This window comes from Podarcis muralis, chromosome 3, assembly GCF_964188315.1.
Source record: "Podarcis muralis chromosome 3, rPodMur119.hap1.1, whole genome shotgun sequence".
In the NCBI taxonomy this organism is placed as follows: Eukaryota; Metazoa; Chordata; class Lepidosauria; order Squamata; family Lacertidae; genus Podarcis; species Podarcis muralis.
This window is the reverse complement of record NC_135657.1, coordinates 1,306,701-1,333,115: the sequence shown is the minus strand read 5'-3', so window position 1 is coordinate 1,333,115 and position 26,415 is coordinate 1,306,701. Positions and strand designations below refer to the sequence as shown.

The window sequence follows — 26,415 nt, the reverse complement described above, 5'->3', positions numbered from 1 at the left end:
TTCCCGTCACCATGGCAACCGGGTTCGTGAGGCGGTTGGCCGGGCATCTGCTCGCGCATGCGCCCCCGCTCGCCCTTGGGAGGTTGGGGGGGAGGAGGAGGCAGCGCAGCCCTTGGGCCCTCCCCTCGCGCCCTCCGATTGGCTCCCGCCTGGCGCGGCCGACCCCGGGGGAGGGCGTGGCTCGGCGGCCGGGTCCTCGCCTCCCCATTGGTGACGCCCTCGGCGGCGGGCGGCGCGGGACGCCTCGCGGGTTGGTCGGCGCGGACGGCTCTCCGCGGCCGGCGCTGGGATTGGTCGGCGAGCGGCCGAGGAGGCGGGAGCGCGGGTCGGTGGGCCGCCGCGTCGTGCCTCGGGCGCGAGCCTCTCGCCGCCGCTGCCTGAGGGGAAGAAGCCGAGCCGGGAGGAGAAGTAAGTGGGGCGGCCAGGAGCCCCCGGTCTCCCTCTGAGGGGGCGCCGTCCTGGGTCCCGCTGGGCCGGGAGACGCCGGGGCGGGAACCGGCCTGGGACGCCTTTCCCGGGGGGGGGGGGAACCCGCCTCCTCGGCTCACAGCCTGCGCTTCTCACCGCCCGACAACAGCCCCGCCAGGTAGGGCGCCTCCTCCTGTTGGGAACCCTTTCCTTCCGCGGCCGGTGCGCGTGGCTTCGCCCCCCCCCCCCCGCCGGATGGGCGGGGTATAAATAATAAATTATTATTATTATTATTATTATTCCCCTCCCCCCCCCGTGCGCCTCTGCTGCGGATCGCAGGTCTTTCCCGCGAGGTCCGGGAGCGGCAGGCCCGGGCGGCTTCTCGGAGGAGAGGGAGGAGGGCCGGCAGCTGAGCTGAGCGGGTCTTCTGGGGGCCACTATACGGTTCTTACTCTTTAAGGTAGGCCCTCCAGCTGTTTCGGGACTACAACTCCCATCATCCCTAGCTAGCAGGACCAGGGGTCAGGGGTCATGGGAGTAGTAGTCCCCAAACAGCTGGAGGGCCCAGTTTGCCTCTGCCTGCTTTAAGGGGCAACAACGGTCCCGGGTGCACATAGCTTCGCACACACACACCCCCGTGTGCCTCCGCTGCGGATCGCAGGTCCGGGAGCGACAGGCCCAGCGGCTTCTCGGAGGAGAGGGAGGAGGGCCGGCAGCTGAGCTGAGCGGGTCTTCTGGGCGCCGCGATACATTTCTTAGCCTTTAAGGCAGGCAGAGGCAAACTCAGCCCTCCAGATGTTTTTGGGACTACAACTCCCATCATCCCTAGCTAACAGGACCAGTGGTCAGGGATGATGGGAACTGTAGTCCCAAAAACATCTGGAGGGCTGAGTTTGCCCATGCCTGCTTTAAGGGGCCATGAGGCTCTCCGGTTGTCGCTGGTCCTTCCTATGGAACCCAAGCCAGGCAGATTCCCCCCCCCCCCCAATAGTTGCATCTTTCGTCTGAGTGGCTTTCGGGGCAAAAGTGGAGGGGTGCAGGTGGCTAAGAAATGGAAGAAGATTGGGTGTTATCTGTGACTCCGCATGAGTGCCAGGAATGCCCTGTGGGCAAGCAAGGTCTCCAAGCCATGGAAGAGCTTGTCTCCTGAAGATGGTCGTCCTCCCTGTAACGCAGCTGCAGCTTTGCCCGGTTTTGAGGCACTCCAGGCTGGGCTGCAAAGTTCAGGGCCCTGTTGAAGCCCAGCGTTGTACAGCATTGAGCCCGGGTTGAATTCCTGGGTTCTTTACCTGGGTGAATCAGCACCAGTTGCTGAGGGACAGCACTGTGCCTGCCTGCCTGGCTAGCTTCTGCTGCCTTTGGGGAAAGGCACTTCATCCGGGGACAAAGGGTACCTTGCATGTAAATGGCCGAAATGGAGCCCTGGGGCTCTTCTTTTCACTGAAAAGCAGCCCTGGACGGCTGCAACCTTGAGTGGATGTGCAGTGTTGAGATAGACTCTTAAACGAAGGTTGCAGTTGCCAAAACAGAATGTCTTGTTGCCATTTTGGGGTTAGGTGGCTCTAAAGTCTTCTTTTTCTTGGACTGACTGTGATTGATTGCCAGCTAAACACATGGGTAGTGCAGATGACAACCATGAGCTAGGTTAACAACTGAGAACTTAAAGGAGAAAATTGACTTGATCCAGGGAGAGTCCTCGTATATATTGGCCTATTCCTACCTCTTTCTCTTGATGGTAGCACAGACCATTCATAGCACAAGAATATTCTTCACAGCTGTGAGCAGGGTAGTGGGGTGGGATAAGTGAAGACAAGCTACAGTAATTAGCTATAACATTGTTCACTGCTCCTGCTCAGGCTGCACAGAAACATTCTCATTGTGCAGATAAAGTATAATGGATAGAATTCTACAGGATGAAGTATTAGTGTGTGAGGTATAAGTGTGTGTCAAGATCCAAGGATCCCCAGGCATGCACCTCCAGGTGGTGGGGATTTCAGGTGCCATCCTGGCACCCGGGCGTCTTCACTTGGTCGCAAGTGGCCAGCAGCCAGGTGCAAAATGTGCCTGGCTAATTTTGAACACTGATTCTGATGCTGCATTTGTGAATTTCATGAATTGGAGGGAGTTTGGGTTGGATGACCTTTGAGATCCTGTCAACTTTCTATGTCTATGGTGCCTTGAAGCATAAGGGACTACAGGGAGGCCAGAAGCAAGAGGGCTGAGGAAAAGGTGCAGACTAGGCAGCAGAGCAGAGGACCTTCCTTGGAAAAAGGTAGGTGGGCAACAAAGCTTGAAGAGGGGAGGCAGGAGGGCTCTCTGAAGAAACAGCAGGGTCACCTGTATAAGGTAAGGGAGGGAAAGAGGCAGTTTCCTGAAGAGCAGGAATCTTAACAGTGGAATATTGGAGGGAGAAAAGGAGAAAAAAGCATTGGGGCACCCCATCATGCAGGGCCATGGGTCCTCCATCTTCCTTGCACTAGGGTCTCCAGAAGATGCGGGGCTCCATTCCCTTCACCCTTGAACTGAGGCCATGATGGCTGCGGCTGGTGGGAGTTGGAATCCAACAGCCTCTGGAAGGCCACAGTTTGCCCATCCCTGGCCTACAGGAAGGTGGGGCTGTGGGAAGTGGGAGGCAGCTGAGGTATGCAAGACTCGTGATTTGTGGGAGTCCAGAAAGCCAAGAGGAGATGAGGCTTCTACAACTCAAATCTCACTGTTGGCATCCGGAATCTTCCTGTTGTAGTTTCCGCTGATGCCTCCGTGTTGTGACCTAAGAGCCCATTGATAATAATATCCGGTTAACTATGTGCAGGGCTCAGTAAATCCACCTGCAGCAGAGGGGGTCCCTTCCTCCTCCAGCAAGCCCACACTGCCCTACTCCCCATCCATGTGCTGATCATGCTCCAGCCACATTCAACGCCTCCCTCCCGGCTGCTGCTTGAGTTAGTTCCCACAGCCCTTCTCCAGATGTAGCTTAAGACAAGGCAGATGAACTTCCAACCTATTCCTGAGCTGGTTGTCTTGAATGATGGAGGATGAGATTTTGCTGAATCTGAGCCTAGAATATGTCTGTAAATGGGTTGCTGTGATTTCACATGAATGACTATCCTGAGCATTCTAAGATGATCTGGTCAGATTGTGTAACTCTTCTCAGATGTGGATTTCCAGTACTGCAAATGGTATAAATTGACCTTGCTGTTTTGTGCAAATGGTTCACCATAGGCAGCAGTGATGTGGAAGGAATTTATTTTCCATTGCTTTGTTTTCTGTGGAAAACTTTTCATTTAATCAGTTCATTAGGAGCAATGGTATTTGGCAAGTGTGGCGGTTTCAAAGTAAAATAAACATGTTAAACCAGATCATGCTCGGGGCACCAAAAAAATACCCTAATTGGCACAGAGAAACTCTCCAGTTAATTTTTTCCTGAAATCCCACATCTCCGGGAAGGAGGAAGCCCAAACGCCATGTGGACTCAATGTCCACAATTTGCCCAGAAGGCAGGACTTTCACTCAACATGATGCAATGGCCAAGCCTCAGTGTGTTTGCCTGGCCTTTCTGCTAAATAATAAATAGGTTTTTCCAAGAGAGCAAGTTCAATTGACCTTGTAGAAAAACAACAGCATCTGTTCCATCCTGATTATTGTTGTTGTTGTTATTTATTAATGTTGTAAGTAAGTGTTCATAGGATGGCATGGCAGCCCTTGTAATTGTATTTTAATTGCATACACATGTTTTTGCTTTAAAGTCTAAAGCTTTTCCTTAGTCCACTTCTGTTGCTTCCATCTTTTATTTTGTCTTCCCCTATTTTCACAAAGAGTTGGACTATAATTTCAAAATATACATATACATACTCAAAACAAGTATGTAAAAGGGGACTAAATATTTTGTTTAATGCACCATAGAAACCCATTTTGAATTGAAAGCCGCTGGGAGTTTTTTGAATCCCAACAATCTCATTGTAAAAATAAAAGACCAACCTGCTGCCCACAAGGTCTACATACTTTCCCATGCAATGTTTACAGGTACCTTTCATTGAATTCATAATACCCTGACAGGGGAGCATATTTTGTTTGTGTGGCCTTTTGATTGGGGAGTCTGACACTATGACTGTTGTACTTGACACTATTAATAGTCTTGCTGCTGAATTGGCCCAAAGTGCTATTAGAAAAGGCACCAGGCAAGGTTTATCTGCACGATTAGTTGATCTTTCCAGCTCCCTCAGTGCAAGGAAATGTGTGGGGAGATCTGCCAGCCCCCTGCTTTTTTTTAAGGACAGGTGGTATTTGGCGTTTGAAATTTATTCCATATTTCAGTGTTGCTGCCTTTGAGTGTGTTAGTGGACTGAGTTCTGTTTCGTTGAATTGTAACATTCTCTTTTGAAATGTTTGAGATACATATGTTTTTGGGTTACCTTTGCTGTGTTAAATGTGCATTCTGCACTTGTCCTCCTTCGTAATGTTTTATTTTGAAATCTTTAAGATTACCGTATATTTTAGTTTCCTGTTAGTTTTGTTGTCTATATTTGCCTTTTTGTGTAATATTTTATTCTGGGTTGTTTGATGTTTTAATGTAAGTTGTAAATGGCTTTGAGATTAAGTTTCTTTAAAATATAAAGCGGTGTGGAGATGAAATGAATAATAATAATAATAATAGTACACTGCTTTGTGTTGGTGTATGGAGAAGGACAGCAATATAAAATAAATAAAAAGAAATAGGTTGGCTTCTTCAGCTCTGTCCAAAGTGAAGTTCATAATGTGTTTACCAAGTTAGTAGCTCTGCAGGTCAATTGTAGGCATTAAAATGCTTCTTTGGCCGGCCGAGCTGCCGTCCCTCATGACTGCACTTGCTCCCCTCTGGTCATAGGGCTCGCTCTTTAGGGTCTGAAGAACTGCTTGAAGCTTTCACGTATACAACTTCAGGACGGCTTCAGGAAGGGCAAAGGACTGACATTTAGATGTTTGAAATGTCTTTGGCAAAGCCATTCTCAAGTGTAATGGGCAGCATTGTCTTGGCTGTACACTGGCATGGATTGTGAAAGAGTGGGAATGAATAGTGCATTTCATCATGCTGAAAGGTTAAGGGTACGTCATCCTAAGGCTGTGTGCCTCCTAGAATTAGCTTAATGGCAACAACTCATAGGGGAAAAGTTTAAGCTCTAGTGTGATGTTGAGGCAATCTTGGATCACATTTAAGGCCCTTCATCAAGCTGGAAAAACATCTTGAACTTCTTGGGAGCCAGTCTCAGAGATTGGTGTCTTGGTACTAAGGCAGTTTCTTCTAGCTTTAATTCTTGTATTGCTGGTTCTGTCTCCCAAAGAACACACTTGAGAAGGAAAAGAATATGGAAGCAGTGGTAATATGAAGTTGTGAGCAAACTGCTGTGAAATGCTAGATTATAAAGGTTAGTGTAGGTTTAATGCAGATTCCATAAGTATATAAAACAACGTACAGAAAATGGAATAGGAACTCGCCACTTACGTTCTTCCAGTCACCAGAAGCTGAAGATACTGTGGGCAGCTGGCCTCTGCAGTTTGCTGCGTCAGGATGGTGGCCAGATTCTCACTCTGTGGTAGCCACACATTGTGGCTAACTACTCTCCCAAGCCTCAGACAGGTTGCCCTCCTGAGACCACTCCCCAGACCACCCATAAGAACATAAGAAGAGCCCCTTTTGATCAGACCAGATGCTGACCAGGTGGGATGGTCAGTGTTTAGAATCACTTGAGGAAGGATGGGTTGGTTGGAGAGACTGTATGTGAGGTTCTGTTGATGAACACTGCACACTTCCTGAGCCTTCTGATATTTGGGAAGCTAAGGAGACAAGGTGGAGAAGGAGGGTTTTTTTTATTAATTTTATCTGTAAAACTTATTTTCTGTGTTATAACCAGAGAGAAGCACTCAAAATGGCTCACAAGACCAAAACAAGCCAATAAGCACAGTCTAAAACACCTGAATGATACCAGATGCCAGGGTTGCTCCGCAAGGGTCCTCCTGACAGGCTCTTTTTCGGGGAGATGGAGCTCTGTAGAGCTCAGGGGTCTCTCTTGCTCCCTCTTCATCCTCGCTGCCCTTGCAGGCTTCAATGTCTTGATGCCAAGGCTGGGCAGAGGGAGGGAGGAAAGTGGTTGTGTGCTAGGTAAGGATGCGTGGAGAGTTGTGGGTTGGTAGAGTTCACACACGCATTGAAAACAAGCAGGCAGATCTTCTGGTTTGTGCTGCTTTCCATGGGCCCAGGAATTTGGGGGGGGGGGTGCCCAGAGGATTTGGCGCTCTCTGTTTGCGGCTGCCTCCATCTGTTCTGCTGCAGAACTGGGGTGAGATAAACAGAGTTTTCCTTTCAGAGCTAATGTTCTCTCAGCATACAGCTCTGTTATTCATAAACAGCAACTGCCTGCATTGCTACGTGGGGTTTTTCTTTTACTGAAGAGGGGAGAGGAGGAGGAGAAAAGCTGTTGCTGAAAATGCAATGGTGACACGGTCTTGCATTAGAAGAAGGCAGGTGCAGTTTGTCAAGTGCTGTTGTGCAGCCTCCATTAATTTCAATGGAGTCTGTGCAGTGGAAGCAGCAGCAGCTGTGCCGTAGGGAGCACATTGTGCATGGTGCCTGCAAAACCAGAAAAGCTGCCAGTCAGCTTATTTAAAAGTTTGCTTTTGACCAGGCTTGAACAGCGACATGTGCTCTCTTCTTCTTCATCCCCCACTTAAATTTTAAAAAGTCACTTCCAGTATTGCATTGTAATAAGTTTCAGAGCTGGAGGCAATTCAGATCATTTTTTTTTTTTTTAGCAAATATGACCCTTTTCCTCTTGTTGACTTGTGCTTTGGGGTTGTTCCCTAGTCCTTCCCAACAAACTTGGTTTAAGTGGATCTGGGCTCTCCACAGTCCTACTTCTCAATAGCAGCCCATGCTTTCCGCCAGCAGAACATGCACGCCATGTCATTGGCTTATTCTGCAGTCGCTTCTTGCCTTGATTCCGCTGTCTTCTGCCTTGATCCCTCCTGCATTAAAACCACCTAGTTGCTTTCCTTCAGAATGGCCATCTCCTGAAAAGAAAAGTTGTTCTGGCCTGCCGTTTAAGGGAATCAAAAGCCTTTCTTTTCTTTTCTTTTTTGTAAACTGCAAGGAAAGGCCAAACAGGCTAGGTCAAACGATTGCTGTGGGCAAAACTTGCCAGATTGAAATGAATATTGCTCTTAGGAAAAGGAAGTGTTGTGCTCCAAAAGGCATCTGTGACTTGATCAGCTTTTTATTGTCCCGTATTTACTCAAATGTCACTTTTTTTGGCCAAATTACGTCACCAAAATTAGGATGTGCATTAGATTTGATGGTGCATTTACATTTGCCAGCAAATACTTTATTGGTTTCAAGATTTTGAAAATTGAGGTGCGCAGTAGATTCACGTGAATACAGTAAGTTTCCATCAGGCTGTATGAGGAATTATTGGACTAGTCTCTTAGCCAGGAGAGAGTGAAGTCTTTGGCGTAATAACAGACTTGGGGTGGGGAACTTGTAACTGTTGGATTTCCTGAATCTTCTTTTGGAGTTACTTCAACAGAATGCATGGCCTAAGGTAGAGAATATAATCTCACTCAGGTGTTATTTTGCAGTCTAATGGTCATATAAGTTCATGCCACCGACCAAAATGACAGAAAGGCCTCCATGGCATGAGAGAGGCAAGTTTAAGATAGCAATATTAGAGACTCTTGAACCCAGCTAGGACAAGTACCGGTAACTCTCCATTGTCAAGAAGATCCATTGGAGTTAGGATAGCCACTTTCCAGATATGTTGGACTTCAGTCCCTGTTGGTCCCACTCTGCACGGCCAGTGGTCAGGGATGCTGGGAGTTGTAGTCCAAAGCATCTGGTGGTTGCCATGTTGGATACCCTGGATTAGAGGATTGTGTGGCCTTCTTTGAGATCTCAGTTCCATAATGAGAGAATCTCTCCTACTAAGCACACCCATGTTGATGCCTTTGGTTCAGACTTGGCTATCTCTGGAAGAGTTAGTAGCTGCCCATGTGAATTCTGTTGTGCTGAAAGAATAGGTAAAGGTAAAGGGACCCCTGACCATTAGGTCCAGTTGTGGCCGACTCTGGGGTTGCGGCGCTCATCTTGCTTTATTGGCCAAGGGAGCCGGCGTACAGCTTCTGGGTCATGTGGCCAGCAGGACTAAGCCGCTTCTGGCGAACCAGAGCAGCGCACGGAAACGCCGTTTACCTTCCCACCGGAGCGGTACCTATTGATCTACTTGCACTTTGAGGTGCTTTTGAACTGCTAGGTTGGCAGGACGCAGGTGGCGCTATGGGTTAAACCACAGAGTCTAGGACTTGCCGATCAGAAGGTCAGCGGTTCGAATCCCCGCGACGGGGTGAGCTCTCGTTGCTCAGTCCCTGCTCCTGCCAACCTAGCTGAAAGAATAAGCCATGATATATTCCCATGCAGCTCTATGGCACGCTTGTTGCAGGACTGAAACAATGCCATTGCCTGAAAAGAAATGAAAAGCAGTGAAGTTAGGATGCCTTGCCCCAGCTCTGTATATGAACATGTGGCACAAGTGTTCTTAGTTTGTTTTTGTTCTTGTTTTATTATATATGTTGTGTTCTCATTCTGCATTTTTATGCTGTGAATTGCCCCATGATCCTGGGATCAAGGGTGGTGTGCAGATTTAATAAAAATTAAAACAAAGATAGGTACGTAAGAATGTATGCAGTTCATGTGGCCGCCCTCTTCCTTCAGCGTGGGGGATGGGCAGCATGGGGGTGGCAAAAGCCGTGGGGAGATAGTGAGGATTGGGGTGAGTTGTAAAGGGTGGGGAGTTGGCAAGGGGGAGTGGCTGTCTTGCCTAGTGGAGCAAACAGGGGCAGAGTCCCTGTTGCTTTACCTTTTGTTCGTGTGTTTGTTCAGGGAAGGTCTCCAGAGCAACAGCATATGCAAATGTAACCTAAAAGTAGAATCTCACGTTCTGTCCGCAGTGAATTGTAATTGGACTAGGAGAGGTTTGCCCTTGTGGGAAGAAAATTATACCGTAGTAGTTTTGCAAAAGTGAGTCGTAGTGGTGTCAGCTAATGTGCCGCTCACATCCTACAGGTTGTGTAGGAGAATAGATGGCAGTTGTGTACTCGGAGCAGGGGTTACACTATAGAATTTATCTCTGAAAGAGTTTGGTCGTGCCGTAGCTAAATGTTCTGTAAGCTCAGAAGGTGTAATTAAGATTCCACAGCCTACACAACAGGCTCAGAATCGTGCACAAAAAGTGAGCTCTGTGGGAAAACCCAGCCAGAAGTGCAGGGTATAATTATTATTATTATTATTATTATTATTATTATTATTATTATTTATTATTATTATTTGTTCCCTTCTGCTTTGTCTTAGATAAGATGAACAGGAGCCATAGTTACATGCTAAGTGCAAGTTTAGTGCTAAATGTCCAGCATAGTACAGTGGTACCTTGGTTCTCGAACTTAATCCGTTCCAGGAGTCCATTCGACTCCCGAAACCATTCGAAAACCAAGGCGTGGCTTCCGATTGGCTCCAGGAACTTCCTGCACTCAAGCGGAAGCCTCACTTACTTCTGGGTTTGCGATGTTCGGGAGCTGATTTGTTCGGCAACTAAGCCATTCAGGAACCAAGGTTCTTCTGTACATGTATCTGGATTGGTTAACTTTGAGTTACAGCACAGACGCACTCCTGAGGGTGTGGAAATTTCTGTCTGGCAGCCCACTTGAACTCCAAATTTGAATCTCTGTAATTTTTCTCTCTGGCGAAATAATGAAGCTTGTCAAAATAATGTGATGTCTCTCTGTGTGTGTCTCTCCAAATCTAAATTTGCAAAGTCGCATCAAAGTCGTGCTGTGTGTCCCCACCCCCCAACTGATGAATAAAAACTTTTGTCCAGTGTAAAATACCTATTTTGGTTACTTTGTGGACTAAGCCAGTGTGATCTGTGCTTCACTGGGGCCACAGACTGACACTTCCTCTCCTGTGCTCTGCAGCCCTCCTTCAAAATCTGCTCTGGAGGGTTTGGGGGTACCCTCCAGGGTATATTTTGGGGGGACACATGGGGAAGAAATAGAATTCCCAATTGTGACAGCAGAACTAAGCACACAGAGAAATGGGTAGAATCCTAGGTATCTGTTGTATCCTGTTCAATTTCCTATGTTTTTGCTAGGCAGCAAAATAATTTAAAATGGTAAAATGAGTAAAACATTGTAAAACAGTGAAATCTCAGCAGGCATTACTCTATTCTCATGTAATTCCATTAAAAAATGGACAAATGTAGGAGCTTTGCCTTGTTTTCCAGAGCTGTGTGGCTGCTGTACTATGAAAAGTAGAAAGCAGAGTTATTTTGATACTTGGCTGATATGGCTGAAGGGGGAATCTTAGGGATAAGTCCACCAGATAAAGCCTCGGCAAACATATATTTTGGGAAATATTGAAATATCTTTCCTATTAGAGCTAAACTCAGTTTAGTTTAAGAATATAAAATGCAGTAAAGTAATACTGTATGGTACATACGTATATGGAATTAAAAAGTGTAAGTGCCTCACTTTTATTCAAACAACAATTACAAATGTACTCATTAATTATCTTTCATTTCCAATACCAGAAAAGGAAGTTTATTGCAGTGGGCAAAAATCCATCCATCTGTAAAAGTCAGGGTATATTAAATGTTATAGGCAGTGTGCCATTTATACAATCACCACTTTCAAGAAGCAACACAAGAAGCTGCAACATTTGTTTAGCCGTGGTGGCAAAGGGAGGCATGGACACTTTCCGCTCTTGTGTGGTGGAGGGAGCCTGAGGTCTGCCTCCAGCCTGAGAGATCAGTGCATCAAGGAGTGTCTGGAATCTGGATATTATAGAGCTCAACGGTGCTTGTGTGGGTAGAATATGTTTCCTTTTGTGCCAGTGGTATCTCCTTCAGTGTTCATCTGCAGCCTCCAGGCCACGTCCCACACCTTTCCTGGTGGTCCTCCTAATCCTTGGGAGGGGCTTTTGCCAAGGACACAGGTGACTGCAGCGAGGAAGAGGAGATGGCAAAGCCTTATTAAAGTTTTGAACTCTGCACAGTGCTCTGTTGGACTCTTATCACATTAGATAATATGTCCATGAAAATACTACCATCTCAGGCTTTATCCTAATTGGTTTCTGAACCATCAGCCGTCTCTGTTTTTGTCCTTCTGGTTACCCCACCCTGCATGGCCTTAGGACCATCGGTGGAGAACCTCATGCCTGCAGGCCAGACTTGGCCCAGCAGGTCTCCCCATTTGGCTTACGAAGTCATCTCCAGGAAGCCACACCTGCCTGCCCTACACTTGACACTAGACCTGACATCAAATGTGGGCAGGTAAGGGCAGGGCTTCAAAGGGAAATCAAGAGCTTAAAGTGAGCTCCTGGTTGTTTCTTTTCTGGAGCAAGGCATGATCCCACCCAGCCACCTCTCAACTCACTGGTGGTAGGAGCATGCCTTGCTCAAGGAAAGGGACACAGTTTCCGTTTAACCACGGAAGCCTCTTTTCCCTCCCAGTGCTACGTTTTGCAGACTTGGTTGTTGGGTCTTCAAAGCGCAGCACAGGGCTTTCCAGCAACCTCCATGGTTCTCCTTCAAACCTGCACTTTGACATCCTGACAACTGAGGCTTCTAAGTTCAGTATCTCCTGATCTCACTATGATATCAGGTGGTGGTCAAACTTGGTCCACAAGAGGTTGAGGAGATTAAGATTTGGCCTACTGGCCAAAAGGATTTCTCTTCCTCTGACTTAGGAGAACAAAAAGTATGTACAGATTGAAACAACTTTTTCTGGGCTTGGGGTGTGAGTGTGTTTGTGTTTGTGTGTGTGTTTTGCTGTATGCATTTCCAAACATAGTGCTCAGTTTATTTCACATGCTGTAGAAGGCCAAGGAATCTAATGCAGACAAAGAGTTTAAGTGTATATAGAATTGTAATTGCCCATTATTGTAGATTGCATTCAAATAGCTAAGGATTTTGGGTTAGTATGGGCAACTAAAATAAATAAATAAGAAAGACAGACAGGCAGACTGCAGATATATATATAGAGAGAGAGAGAGAGAGAGAGAATATACCTGGGAGGAATTCCTGTTGAACTTAATGATGCTTACCTTGCTATCGTATATCACATGCTAAAGCTGTGTTAGAGGCTGATGGCCTAGTCCCTGAGTTCTTACTCAAAAGGAGCTCACACCTGCCACTAAGCGTCTCAGACACAAACCAGTGGCAAATGTGGCCAGGCAGCTGTTTCCGCCTACACCTGGCAGGGAATCTGGCCAGCTGGTTTTTTTAATTTTAATTTTTGCACATCAAATGTTGGACAACAGCTATCACAAATTTCAAAGATAATGCATGTTGTAATACATTGTGTCCTTGGAAGGTGGGGTTGAGTAGGGCTTAGAGGCAAATGGTGCTCCGTGTTCCTGACCATCCGATCATCACATTCCCGTTGAGAAAGTATTGCAAAATAGGCCGTTACCTACAGCTGATGAGCTCCAAGAAGAGCGAAACCTGTTAAAATAGGTCCTGTAGTATTGGCCAAGAGAGCAGCTCCTTGGTGTGGCACCCTTGCCCCAGTAAACATGCTCTGGTTATCTCCCGCTTGGACTACTGCAATGTGGTCTACATGGGGCTACCTTTGAAGGTGACCTGGAAACTGCAACTAATCCAGAATGCGGCAGCTAGACTGGTGACTGGGAGCGGCCGCCGAGACCACATAACACCGGTCTTGAAAGACCTACACTGGCTCCCAGTACGTTTCCTTGCACAATTCAAAGTGCTGGTGCTGACCTTTAAAGCCCTAAACGGCCTCAGCCCAGTAGACCTGAAGGAGCATCTCCACCCCCATCGTTCTGCCCGGACACTGAGGTCCAGCGCCAAGGGCCTTCTGGTGGTTCCCTCCCTGCGAGAAGCCAAGTTACAGGGAACCAGGCAGAGGGCCTTCTCGGTGGTGGCACCTGCCCTGTGGAACGCCCTCCCACCAGATGTCAAAGAGAAAAATAACTACCAAACTTTTAGAAGACATCTAAAGGCAGCTCTTTAGGGAAGCTTTTAATGTTTAATAGGTTATTGTATTTTAGTGTTTTGTTGGAATCCGCCCAGAGTGGCTGGGAAAACCCAGCCAGATGGGCGGGGTATAAATAATAAATTATTATTATTATTATTATTATTATTATTATTATTAAACTATGATGCCTCCCTGGGATCACCAGTAAGGCTACCCAGCCATGTGACTTTTAAACTTTTTAAATTATTTTAGCTAATCCTGCCTTCCGAGGCAGAAGTCACAGGGCATGCTTCTGTCAGCCCCTTCCTGTACCACTACTTCTCCCTTACATTTCCCTTTTGTCATTCACCTTCCTTTTTCCCCATCTGATTTCTTACATCAGAAAAGTAATGAGGAAAGAATTTGCATTATCTCTTTAAATTTAGCATTCCAAAAACTCTTGGCACGTGTGGGAATGCATTTAGGCTACTGCTACTACTGTTTAGAATACCAGGACCTCTGTGAAAGGCAACTGGACAGAAAGGGCAAGGCTAGTTCTTCTTTGCCATATCTAAGGAGCATCGCACGACTCCACTGATCCTGCTAATAGTCGTCTTTCAGAGAACTGACTGAGCAGCGAAATCAGTGGGAGAGGGCAAGCAGGCCGTATGTTCATAGCCAAACAGGTTTTTTTTGTTTTGTTTTGCAAAAACATTCCTTCCATGAAAATAGGAATTCCACTCCTGGGCTGCATGTGATAAAGTTGTCCCGAATGGAAAGAAAAGGTTCTGCTTTGGAAGTGGGAGAGGAGCTGCACACCTGCTCCCATTGAAACCTCCTGCACTTTCAATGTAGACCTTGCAAACAAATGCAAAAATGCTGTCGTCCCAGTAGCTTTTCTGGTGGCTGACGTGGAGGGCTAAGTTAGCATAAGCAAGGGAAGCATCAGAATTACTCAGACACAATGCTGGAGAAGGAGCCACAATGGAGAGCTGCCTGTTTCTAAGTCGGTGCTGTTTGCAAAACGGAGGTGGCAGAAGTTTTTAGTGTCATTTTTATTTCCTAAAGCAAAAGCAACCATCTCACTCCTGTCAGCCTGTTTTGCAAAATAAAGCTGCCCTCTTCTTTCCCACTTGTACCTGGGTCTGTATTTAAAACAAAATCGCAGGAGGAGGTTTCTTTATCTTGCTAGCATTTCCCCCCCTGCTCTGCATACATCCCAGTTCTCAGACTACCAAAGTAATTGGCATAGTTCACTTTGCCTAGTGGTTTCTGTTCTCTGTTTCCTGTGTGACTTTCTAGATCAGATTAATATGGAAACTTCATGAACCCCCTGCAGGCTGGCTTAGCTAGAGAAGCCAATGGGGCTGAACCTCTCACTTTGTGTCTTTAGGATGATTGAGGAGAGCGGGAAGAGGAGGAGAACGATGGCGGAGAAGAGGCAGCTGTTTATGGAAATGAGTAAGTGGAACTCTGCTGTAGCTGACAACTTCACAAAATAACGTTGTGCAGTCTTTTGAAAGCATGTTAAAATGAACCATGGAAAGAGAAGAGAAGTCGCTGGATATTTTAAAGTTTGTAAAATGTTTATTTGAAATTGTAAAACAAATATTTAATAACATGGTTTTTTTGTTTTAATAATAATAATTTTTAACTAAATTGGTTCTACTTGAGAGTTTTGGGGTGTCACATTTCAAAGACCGGGGGTGTTTGTGAAGCTTATACGTTTACACGTTTCAGTCTTCAAATAACATCTAGTGGTTACCTCATCTCACATCCCATGACACCCTAATGAAGCATTGGTTGAATTCTGGGGACGAGGGTCTACGTTAGCTCTCAGCTTTGGGGGATCCAGCTCCCTGTTCCATGCTTGATCCTCAGTTTCCGTCCCTGACCATTTTCCTTGAGATATTTGGGGAAATGCCATCTAGGGGGAGGCTGCTGGCATTTGCCAAGGGTAGCTGCAAAAATGAGAAAAGAGAGAGAGAGGCAAGGCTCTGAGGCTGTTTGCCAACATGTCGTGGGGCCTTAAAGGACAGGATTCCTTTATTGCTCAAATACTGATAGATTATTTTTAAAGCATTACTAGGAGAACAAAAATATTGTTTAATCAACATCCTAAAGGCAATCACAGAAACAGGTTAGTTAAATGTTCCTGTGAAAATGTTTGTTTTAAAGTGTATGAATTGTTATAATGTTTAGCAGGTAAGAACTCCAGAATGCACACCTGGGCAAGACCTTTTTGAGGTCCAACAAAAACGCCACAAATGGTCATCCACTGATTGGAGGAATATTGGGGCTGCGGGTGGGTGATTGGCATAGGGCATGACGTAGTATTATATGTGCTTTATTGATGTTTTCACTGTTGTGCTATTTTAAGTTATTTCATAGGAAATGATTCAGAAAGGAAGTGAAGGAAATTAATAGTTCTGACACAGAATTACCAGCTGTCTTGAAAACTAGGCCAAAAGTGCAGTTGGGAAATGAATTCTCTGCCGGGATGTGATCCAAGGCCTCTTCCCACTATAAGACAAGAACTCTCTTGCTTCTAATTCACAGGGGCCCAGAACTTCGACGTCATCAGATTGTCAACGTATCGGACTGCCTGCAAACTGAGATTTGTGCAAAAAAGATGTAATCGTAAGTGAAAAGTTCCACCCTCTGTAGAAACATCTTAGATAAGCGCACATGTCAAGATTTATCTTCGCACAAGCTCCTCTGTATTGCACCGACTCAGCTCACAATAAGAACAAATCAACCCAAACCTTGCATTGTTTGGGGAAAGATAGACAAAATTAAAAGTGGCAATGCCAAGCTGGGAAAAGCTTTCTGTGCCTCCACCTCCTTTGCACAATGTCCTTGTTGTCATGTGCTGATGTGCTCCTGTTGATTCACACGAGGCACACAAAGACTAGCTTTTATTTGGAAGATCCCATGATGCGCTTTCTTCTGGCCAGGGGACAATCTGGTGCTTTGAAGTACATGCTTGAAGATCACACACAGAAAACTTGAATGACCAAGTGAAGGGCAGTGTTCAGACGGGAGGAAAGTGTTGCAGCTGTGCATAAACCACAGGGCAATGTGCAAGAGAGGGGTGTGTTGAAGAGGCATGGAGAAGGCCGTGTGACTTAGAAATGATGTTGAGAGGAGGAAACAGCCTGCTGGGAGGAAGCTCTCTCTCTGGGTGTGTAATTGGACTCTCTGGCACTGAGCACGTTCTTGCTAGTTTGGAAATGTCACAGGAAGAGTCTGTTGGGCAGGGTCACGTGGCAGAGAGAAGAATGAGGAGGCCACTTCCAGACAGCCAGTATTTTGTGGGAGAGATGGAGTGGCATCCTGGGAAATTCAGGTTACACAATTCAAGTGGGTTTGGGCTGCCTGAGCAACAAACCCCTGCTCCTCCCAGAAAGTGCAGAATAACAATCGCTCGACACAAATCAGAACGACTCGCTCAATAGACAGAGGATGCCGTGTAACCAAATCAGGATGAGTGCTCAATCAACATGTCATCTGGAAGTCACCTAAGCGATAAAAAAGAAGCAGGGAATCGTGTCCTAGAGAATGCAAGGGCCATGGCAAGATCATCATGGGGCATGGCCGTATTTGGGGTAGAAAGTAAAGGGTTGGGGCCCTGATCCAGTGGAGCTGAAAGACCCTACCCTGCCCTCTTCCATATGGATCATTAGAGAGTGTCACGCCTAAGAGAGAAGTGTTGTGGTTTTTTCCTGCCATCCACACCCCACCCTTGGGTGGTCGGCCCATCCTCCATCTCTCCCCCCCCCCACACTCCATGCAAGGGGGCAGTCGCTTGCTTGCTTGCTTGCAAGCAGAGTTCAGTGGACTAACAGCCCCCCGCCCTCTCCACCCTCCCCTGTTAGAATAAGGAAAGCCTGGCTGTTCTCAAGGGGCTCCTCTTTGTGTTTCGCCACCAGGGGCTGTTGTATCTGTGGAAACAGCACTATGGGGACATCTGGTAATGGGAAAACAAACAATTGTGGCTTAGATTTAGGTTTACCAAGCAAGGGAACTGCGTTTGGGGGAGGCAGGCAGGCAGCAACGCCCAGTTGTTGAATCCAGACAAGATGCTGTATTTGCAGCGTCTGGCCTTGTTTAGTGTGACCAAGAGGGGAGGGGTGCCACTCACCTGATCGTATTTCTGTCCTGTTTCCTAGCCAAAATGCAGCCCCCAAAGTTGATGCAATGCATCCTCAGTCTGCCAAAATATACTTCTGCACGTGGCCACGCTCATGCTGCCTCAGTGCTGGGGCCAAGGAGGCTGGTTGTTGGAGGCTGGCTGGGGGTGGGGAGGGGGTGCAGTTTCTCCCCACACCACTTTTTCCTTAGCCAGGCTTTCCCCTCTTCCTTGTGTACTGATAAGGCAAGCGCAAGTCTACACCCAACCCTGGACAGCCAGCCACAAAGATTGGCCATGTAAACTGGATTTCAGTCTTGCAACGCCAAGTTAAGACTGTGAAGAGAAATGCCCAGATAACCATGGAGCCTCAGCTGTAATTTGACAGCTCTGGCGGAACCCCTGGAGAAAGCTGGCAGAGAGCAGCTTGACTCTGTTGGCTGAAGAGTTAGCAGAATGCACAAAGAATCACAAGAGCTGAAGGGACCCAAGGGGTCATCTAGTCCAACCCCCTGCAATGCACAAACTGCAACTAAGGAATCCCCAACAGATAGGATAGCCGTCCAGCCAGCCACCCCCATGAGCTGTGCCTGTAGAAGGAAATACCTGGAAACGTCACTGTGTTTTACGGTAGGGATGCTTCATAAAAACGCAACCGAACTTGCATTAGTTAGGAGTAAAACTTGTCTTTCCCCTTTCCCTTCCAGTTCACCTTGTGGATATCTGGAATATGATTGAAGCCTTCCGAGATAATGGCCTTAACACATTGGATCACAACACGGAGATCAATGTGTCTCGATTAGAAACCATCATTTCCTCCATCTACTACCAGCTGAACAAACGCCTTCCTTCTACTCACCAGATCAGCGTGGAGCAATCCATCAGCCTTCTCCTCAACTTCATGATAGCAGCATATGACAGGTCAGGGGCTTCGCTCTCCATCAGGCTGCGTTGCTTCCCGGCAGCCACTGTGTGGGCTGGGGCAGAGCCTGAGGCCTTGGGCACCCCTGGCCTAGAGCAGGCGTTGGCCCTCGACAGAGAATCACACCCGTATTTCATCCTCAGAGCCCTTCTTTGAGCAAGGTGGTTTATCCCCCTGTGGTGTCTCGGTGTTCCTTCAGGCTGCAGATCAAAAAGATTTGTGAGCTCATGTGCTGTAGTCATCTGCTCTGTCAGCAATTAAAAACAGAGCGAATGTTCCTGCTGCAAAGTGAGCATGAGCCTAGGACGTGACCCTGCAGCTGAAAAAGGCCAGTGCCATTTTCACACTCAAGTCACTCTGCAGCGCACACACACACACACACACACTTCAAACCCTGTTGCTCAGTTTTGGATTCTGCACGCCAAGAAATCTGACCAGTTGAAAGGTTATAGAGGGTGATGGGGGGTTTTTCACCTGAATGTGTGGATTCAAAAACTACATTTTTAAAATGGCGCAGTCCAATTCCATGAGGCTAAAAGGAGCCTTCCTTGCAACCTCTCTCCAAAGGTGCCTTTACACAAGCTGCTGGGGGCGTGGAAATTGCTGCAGCGGTTGTTGCAAAAGGCTGGCTCAGGCTAACGTTTCCCCATGGAGTTGCACACCCAAGTTACACGTTCTGTGCTACTGCAGGGTAGAGCATGTTGTACCCAGTTGTGGGTACCAGCCCTACCCCTTCCTAGTCCCTTTGGCCTCTTTCCTTGGGGCTGAACATGAAGGTGAAGCAGCAGTTTCACTTATGAATTTCCAATAATCAACCTCCATATCTCCAATTTTAGGCCGTTGTGGAGCAATGTGTAAGCCTCTAATCCCAACCAAGAGCAGGAGAGCCAAAAACTCCTCAAGATAGGCTTTGCTTCATTTCACCTGGCTGGCAGCTGTTGACGTTTTTCTGCTGTGCGTGTTGGAACAGTGTGCGCTCTTGGGCAAGAGAGATGGAAAACCTGGTTTTACTGGCAGGGAAGACTCTGCTGGTGTTTTGGCTGGGAGCTCTCTGTCTTTCTGCAGCTGCCCTCTCAGGTAGAAACTGCTCCTCTTCCTCCTCAGTGGTTGCAGTTGGGAGGCAGAAGACTTTGTAGACCAGAGGAGGACAAGTTGTGTCGTGATGGAAGTACAATAACGTATCACGAGATCTGTTTACTTAATATTTTGAGACTTGGGGGCTGATAGCATCCTTGGGAGTCCTTTTTCCTTTATAGCCTTCCTGTGTGTACAAAGTAGCCCAGTCAGTGCAGAAGAGGCGTCTCTTATCAGAAGGCCTCTTGTCTTGCTCAGGTGGAAAGCATGCTGCCATTCTCTTAAGATAATCGGCTGAGAACCTTTGTGCATCTTCATTCTGCTAGGAGTGTTTAAAAAGCATGCCCCTTTCCTTTATGGCAATAGAATCACGTTTGACAGCATGGATGCAGGAAAAAACATCTCAGCACATCTCATTATTCTGATAAGTTCTGTTGGGCGCAGCTAATGGAAGCCTTCTCTCTCTCTCTCTCTCTCTCTCTCTCACACACACACACACACACACACACACACACACACACTGCATAAGATGTTCCACCCCATGACCAGCCAGGAAAATGTGGGGCAATTTTCCTTCTTGGACACTTCCTGAATGTTGCTTTTGTGTTGTTCTTCTGAATAAGTTGTGTCTGTGCATGAATGGATCATAGACTTGCTCCTGCCACAACGTGCAGCGTCTGGGTTGCAAGCTGCCCTGAGCATGGTTTTAGCTTTGGAAAGGCAGCATAAAAATAAAATGATTGATTGATTGATTGATTGATTGATTAAACTGCAGTTTGTTTTTTTACAGTGAGGGCCACGGAAAGTTGACGGTGTTTTCCATAAAAGCCATGTTGGCAACCATGTGCGGTGGGAAGATTCTGGACAAGTTGAGATGTGAGTATTTTAAGGAGATAATTCGGGATAGGTGGAAGGATACTGCATTATCCTGTCCTTAAAATTAAAAAAATGCCCCCCCATCAGCTGTAGAAGCTATCCTTTGTTTTGTCTTCTTCTGCTTACCTGTTCAGTAACAAGAGTGCAGGAAGAGTCTACTGAATCAAATTGCTGGATCAGACCCTTGAGCACAAGTATCACTGGAGTTATGTGAGAATGAGAAAAACTTTTCTCTGAAGACTTGAGGCTCAGCTGAGAGCAGCAATGTGGGGCAGGGGAGAGTGCCTGCCATTTCTCTCCTTGGTCTTGCCTGCTGGATCTGCCTTCAGGAAGGCCTGGTGCTGACTGGGAACACTTTTGGGGGTTTCCCTGGTGAATGGGAGTCAGCTGTTCTCCCGCTCTGGGCAGGCCTCTCTTCCGCTGCCTTGGCCGCCGCAACCCTTCACTTTTCCCAGTTCCAGCCCACCAGAGTTTCTCTCGTCGCCGTCTTCCATTTGACGCCCTCCTAAGCCTCCTTCGCCTGGGGACCTGGCTCTGTTTTCTCCTGCCAATCCCTGAGTGTCCTTTTGCAAATAACTGACTCTGCCTGTTCAGTTTGCGGCACACCTGCTGGAGAGCAGGACTTGACTTGGTTCCTAACACCTTTCTGTCCTTGGGTGTGTATAAATAACTTCTTCCTGGCTGTGGACTAGGAGTTCCAGTAGGCACTGCAGGCATCATTTTTTATCCTGGGCTTTCTGTTCCCCCCACCCCACTTTAAAATAAAATTAAAATACAATGCAATAGGTAAAGGTGTAAAGGGGCCCCTGACCATTAGGTCCAGTTGCGGCCAACTCTGGGGTTGCGGCGCTCATCTCGCTTTATTGGCCGAGGGAGCCGGTGTACAGCATCCGGGTCATGTGGCCAGCATGACTAAGCCGCTTCTGGCAAACCAGAGCAGCGCACGGAAACGCCATTTACCTTCCTGCCAGAGCAGGACCTCTTTATCTACTTGCACTTTGACGTGCTTTCAGACTGCTAGGTTGGCAGGAGCTGGGACAGAGCAACGGGAGCTCACCCCGTCGCGGGGGTTCGAACCGCTGATCTTCTATCGGCAAGTCCTAGGCTCTGTGGTTTAACCCACAGCGCCAGCCGCGTCCAGCAATACTGTGGTGCTAATTTTCTCTCCAAGAATAAAATTCCCAGACAGGGTCAGCCTGAAACGTTTTGATGCCTGGGGTTCAAAATCAGGCTGATCTTCCCTCTCCTCTTCTCCTAGCATTGAAAATAATCTCACATTAGATAACTGCTGACTCAGCTGCCCTTCAGCAGCACTCAAGATCTTCTTCCTCATGCTGCCTGACAGGCTGGGTGCCTCTCCTTGAACCCCTCTTTGGGCTTTTCTGGCACCCTGTGAGCTCACGCTGCCCCTCCAGACTGGAGCTTCTGTTTCGGTGCTCCTTGAGATCAGAGGCGGCCAGGGAACAAGGCTGCCAGGATCAGGCGGTGGCCACGGGCTGTCCATCTGAAGTATTGGTCAAAAGGAGCCTTGTTTTCGGCTCTGGCTGGGTGTGCTCTTGATGTTCTATTTCCACTATGTCATCCACAATTTGTCTGCTTAACTAGCAGACATCCTGGCTTCTCTTTGCCCTGAACAACTTTCCTCGCTCACTTACAGTCCTTCTGATTGTAGAACCTACAGGTTCCCGGCCTGCTGCTTATTAATTTCATGAAATGTATACACCACTTGAGTGTCAAAAACCCCAAAGGGGTTTACAAAATTACAAAGCCATAAAATAAGGAAAAAATTACAATGCAGTGGTACCTCGGGTTACGAACAGCCTAGTTAACTAACTTTTTGGATTATGAACACTGTTTTATTTATTTTATAGTACAGTACATTGATTATTGCTTTCATTTTATGGATCAATGGTCTTGTTAGATAGTAAAATTCATGTTAAATTGCTGATTTAGGGGTCGTTTTTAAAAGTCCGGAACAGATTAATCCATTTTGCGTTACTTTCTATGGGAAAGTGTGCCTTGGTTTAAGAACGCTTTGGTTTAAGAACAGACTTCCGGAATGGATTAAGTTCATAAACCAAGGTACCACTGTCCTTAGAACATATAAGAATTTAGCAGATTAAAATTCACACCAGCATTTCTAAACATCTGGGCAGGCTTGTCTAAACTAGAACGTTTTGGCAGCTAGTGTGCAGAAGATCTTTTTTCTTCATCCTCCTCCTTCATAGAAGAAGTGTTGGAGTTGGCTTGTCTTTCTCCTCCGCTCCACCACCAGCAGAGCCAAGATGCTTCACCATCGCCGCCCTGATCCTTCCACATGTGGAGCTCCTGTTCTCAAAGCTTTGTGCACTGTGCTTTCAGGACTGTTTGGCGTTCTGTTTTCCTCTTAACTTCATTCTAGATACGGGCAAATAGTTCTTCCATTCTCTACTCAAGCACTGCTGCGTTAGGTTGCTTTGAACCTTATAAGATTCACGGTTAATTCCTTTCTGCCTCTCCTCCAGGAGTACTTGACAGAGTGCAGCAAAGGATTAAGAATGCAAGTCCCTTTTTTAAAAGAAGTTTAGAAATCTTGCTAAAGGTGTTATCCCCTCCTCCAAGAAGAAATTGGCCTGTTATGTTTAGAGGGAAATTCTCAGTGCACAGAAGACAAAAAGTCACTTGCTTTGGGGGATGTGATAGAAAGGTGTATACGAAGAATATAAGAAGAGTTTGCTGGATCAGACCAATGGCCCCTCTAGTCCAGCCTCCTGTTTCTCCCAGTGGCCAGCCAGATGCCTGTGGAAAACCCACAAGCAAGACCTGAGCACAAGATCAATTTTCCCTCTATGGTTTCCAACAGCTGGTATTCAGAAGCATGCCTGTCTCTGGCTGTTCATGATCAGTAGCCATTGACAGCCTATTTAAAGTCGTGTGGTGCAAACATTGCCTCCCCCCCCCCCGAAATAATTTAAAAGTAGATGTAATTGTTGTGTCCTTTCCACAAGGGCAGCGTTTACAGTTAATCCGAATTTGATTTGCGTTTTTTAGATATCTTCTCTCAAATGTCGGATTCCAATGGCCTGATGATATTTTCCAAGTTTGACCAGTTTCTGAGAGAGGTTCTGAAACTTCCCACAGCTGTGTTTGAAGGGCCTTCCTTTGGGTACACGGAAAACTCTGTGCGGACGTGTTTCTCCCAGCAGGTAAAGTTTTTGAAAGGGGAAGGTTCGGTGGAGATCCTGTGCTAAAGGCTTTCTGTGATGCTGCTGCTGCTTCTTCCAACAGAGCCTCCAAGCTGGAGTCCAGTAGAAGAGGCAATAAAGCTGCAGTTCCCCTGGGAACTCCGCCTGGTTCTGGGATCTGACTCAGTTTAAGCTACCTGATTAAATCAACATGGAGCACAAAGCATGTGTGTGTGTGTAAGACACTTAGAAAATAATAAAAATTACGTACATGCATTTGGTCTACAGCTGGGGGTAACCAAAGCAGGTCAGCTCTGTGAGAAGGCGCTCGGATGGATGGCGGCTAACAGATTGAGGTGGAATCCTGACAAGACAGAAGTACTGTTTTGGGGGGACAGGAGGCGGGTGTGTGTGGAGGACTCCCTGGTCCTGAATGGGGTAACTGTGCCCCTGAAGGACCAGGTGCGCAGCCTGGGGGTCATTTTGGACTCACAGCTGTCCATGGAGGTGCAGGTCAATTCTGCGTCAGGGCGGCTGTCTCCCAGCTCCATCTGGTATGCAGGATGAGACCCTCCCTGCCCACAGGCTGTCTCGCCAGAGTGGTGCATGCTCTGGTTATCAATCGATTGGACTACTGCAATGCGCTCTATGTGGGGCTACCTTTGAAGGTGACCCGGAAACTGCAATTAATCCAGAATGCGGCAGCTAGACTGGTGACTGGGAGCGGCCGCTGAGACCATATAACACCGGTCTTGAAAGACCTACACTGGCTCCCAGTACGTTTCCGAGGACAATTCAAAGTGTTGGTGCTGACCTTGAAAGCCCTAAACGGCCTCGGTCCTGTATACCTGAAGGAGCATCTCCACCTCCATCGTTCTGCCCGGACACTGAGATACAGCCCGAGGGCCTTCTGGCGATTCCCTCACTGCAAGAAGTGAGGTTACAGGGAACCAGGCAGAGGACCTTCTCGGTGGTGGCACCCGCCCTGTGGAACGCCCTCTCACCAGATGTCAAAGAGAAAAATAACTACCAAACTTTTAGAAGACATCTGAAGGCAACCTTGTTTAGGGAAGCTTTTAATGTTTAACAGGTTATTGTATTTTAGTGTTCTGTTGGAAGCCACCCAGAGTGGCTGGGGAAACCCAGCCAGATGGGCGGGGGAAAAAATATTATTATTATTATTATTATTATTATTATTATTATTATTATTATTTCTCCTGATCAATGGGAGCTAATGGTAAACCTTGGCTGGGGGGTGGGGGAGATTCCAGGCAGACGGTGGCTTTTAACTGGAGATCTGACGATGACCTGGAAGGGGCATTGACCTTGAGGGAGCCGTCCCAGTATTCTGCACCCTGCACCCATTTCAAGCTAAACACTTCTGGAAGGAGAAGGTGAAAGGACTTGGAGACTCTCCATGCTGCTCTTTATCTGAGATGCAGGGAGCACTCCTGAAAGGGCAGCTGAGTGAGGGAGCTTCCGAAGAGACAGGGAACCCAAGGCAGGAGCCTGGAAGAACATGACATGTGCCATTGCAACTGATAAGAAGCTCTTCCCATAGAGGGGAGCTGTGAGTTGTCCACAGAAGAGACACTCCACCCACTGTCCCACAGGATGCGAAGGGGGCTCTCCCTCAGGAGGAGATGGTGGGTTGTGTGGTGCAAAGGGATCACAGGCAGCTTCCTTCCTTCCTTCCCGGGGTCCACGTCCAAGACGTGAGGAGGAGGTTGCCACAGCCGCTCAAGCCCACAAACTGCACCGCCTGTTCCTTCCGACTGATCCTGGTGGGAATGGGTGACGCAGCCTGAGGAAGCCTCATACGGATCCCTGTGAGGCTCCAGAGAGGAAAGTGCCCAGTTGAAGACAAAGAGATGTCCTCTGGGTTCTGCTGAAGTTAGTTGCATTTCAGCCCCAGTAAAATACAGTCGTACCTCATGTTACATTTGCTTCATGACACGTTTTTTCAGGTTACGTCCTGCGGCGACCCAGAAGTACCAGAAAGGGTTACTTCCGGGTTTCGCCGCTCACGCATGTGCAGAAGCACAAAATGACGTCATGCACAGAAGCGGCAAATCGCAACCCACGTGTGTGCAGACACGCCACTGCGGGTTGCGCTCTTTTCATGTTGCAGGCCTCCCGTTCACAACCAAAGGTGCCACTGGAAATGGGGCAGAAGCTTGACAGGCTAAGGCTGCTAGTCTAAGCATGCCTACTTAGAAAATCTATCAATTGATCTAATATCTCACACCTCCTCCAATGGAGCCCAGAGTGGCCCTAGTTTACTCATGGTTTAAGTGGAGTCAGGGTTGAAGCCTGTGTTACAGCCCTGCGTTACTTCTGTTCCTGCTGCTACACCCGACTGTGGTGTGGTGTAGTGGTTAGGAGTGGTAGACTCGTAATCTGGGGAACCGGGTTCGCGTCTCCGCTCCTCCACATGCAGCTGCTGGGTGACCTTGGGCTAGTCACACTTCCTTGAAGTCTCTCAGCCCCACTCACCTCACAGAGTGTTTGTTGTGGGGGAGGAAGGGAAAGGAGAATGTGAGCCGCTTTGAGACTCCTTAAAGGGAGTGAAAGGCGGGATATCAAATCCAAACTCCTCCTCCTCTTCTTCTTCTTCTTCTTCTTCTTCTTCTTCTTCTTCTTCTTCTGCGAAAGATTGCAAAGTCTTGTGGGACCTTGAAGACCAATAGATGCATCATAGTCTTTCAGATACCACAGGACATTTTCCTGTCATTCTGCAGCAGAATAACGTAGCTGCCACTCTGGAAATGGTTTTGTGAGAATCTTCCATAAGCTGTTTTATGAGAGAGTCTGGGGTCTATAAAGTCGGGAGATAAATATTC

General features: G+C 47.5%; 1 protein-coding gene across 7 annotated transcripts in view; it reads left to right on the top strand.

The window, feature by feature from the left end:
• The first annotated feature begins 291 nt into the window (after window positions 1–291).
• The window catches only part of DTNB (dystrobrevin beta), a 100,585-nt gene continuing 74,461 nt past the window's right edge, over window positions 292–26,415 (top strand). For 4 of the 7 annotated variants that reach the window (XM_028725315.2, XM_028725314.2, XM_028725312.2 and 1 more), the window contains exons 1-6: window positions 314–408; window positions 14,798–14,865; window positions 15,964–16,044; window positions 18,244–18,457; window positions 20,323–20,408; window positions 23,439–23,593. In XM_028725315.2, the coding sequence (XP_028581148.2) occupies window positions 14,799–14,865; window positions 15,964–16,044; window positions 18,244–18,457; window positions 20,323–20,408; window positions 23,439–23,593 (603 nt within the window). In that variant the 5' untranslated portion in view covers window positions 314–408; window position 14,798. Of the gene's footprint in view, window positions 409–439; window positions 587–2,661; window positions 2,681–14,797; window positions 14,866–15,963; window positions 16,045–18,243; window positions 18,458–20,322; window positions 20,409–23,438; window positions 23,594–26,415 lie in introns of those variants that run through there. The other 3 variants (XM_028725310.2, XM_028725311.2, XM_077926708.1) reach the window with 3 other exon arrangements.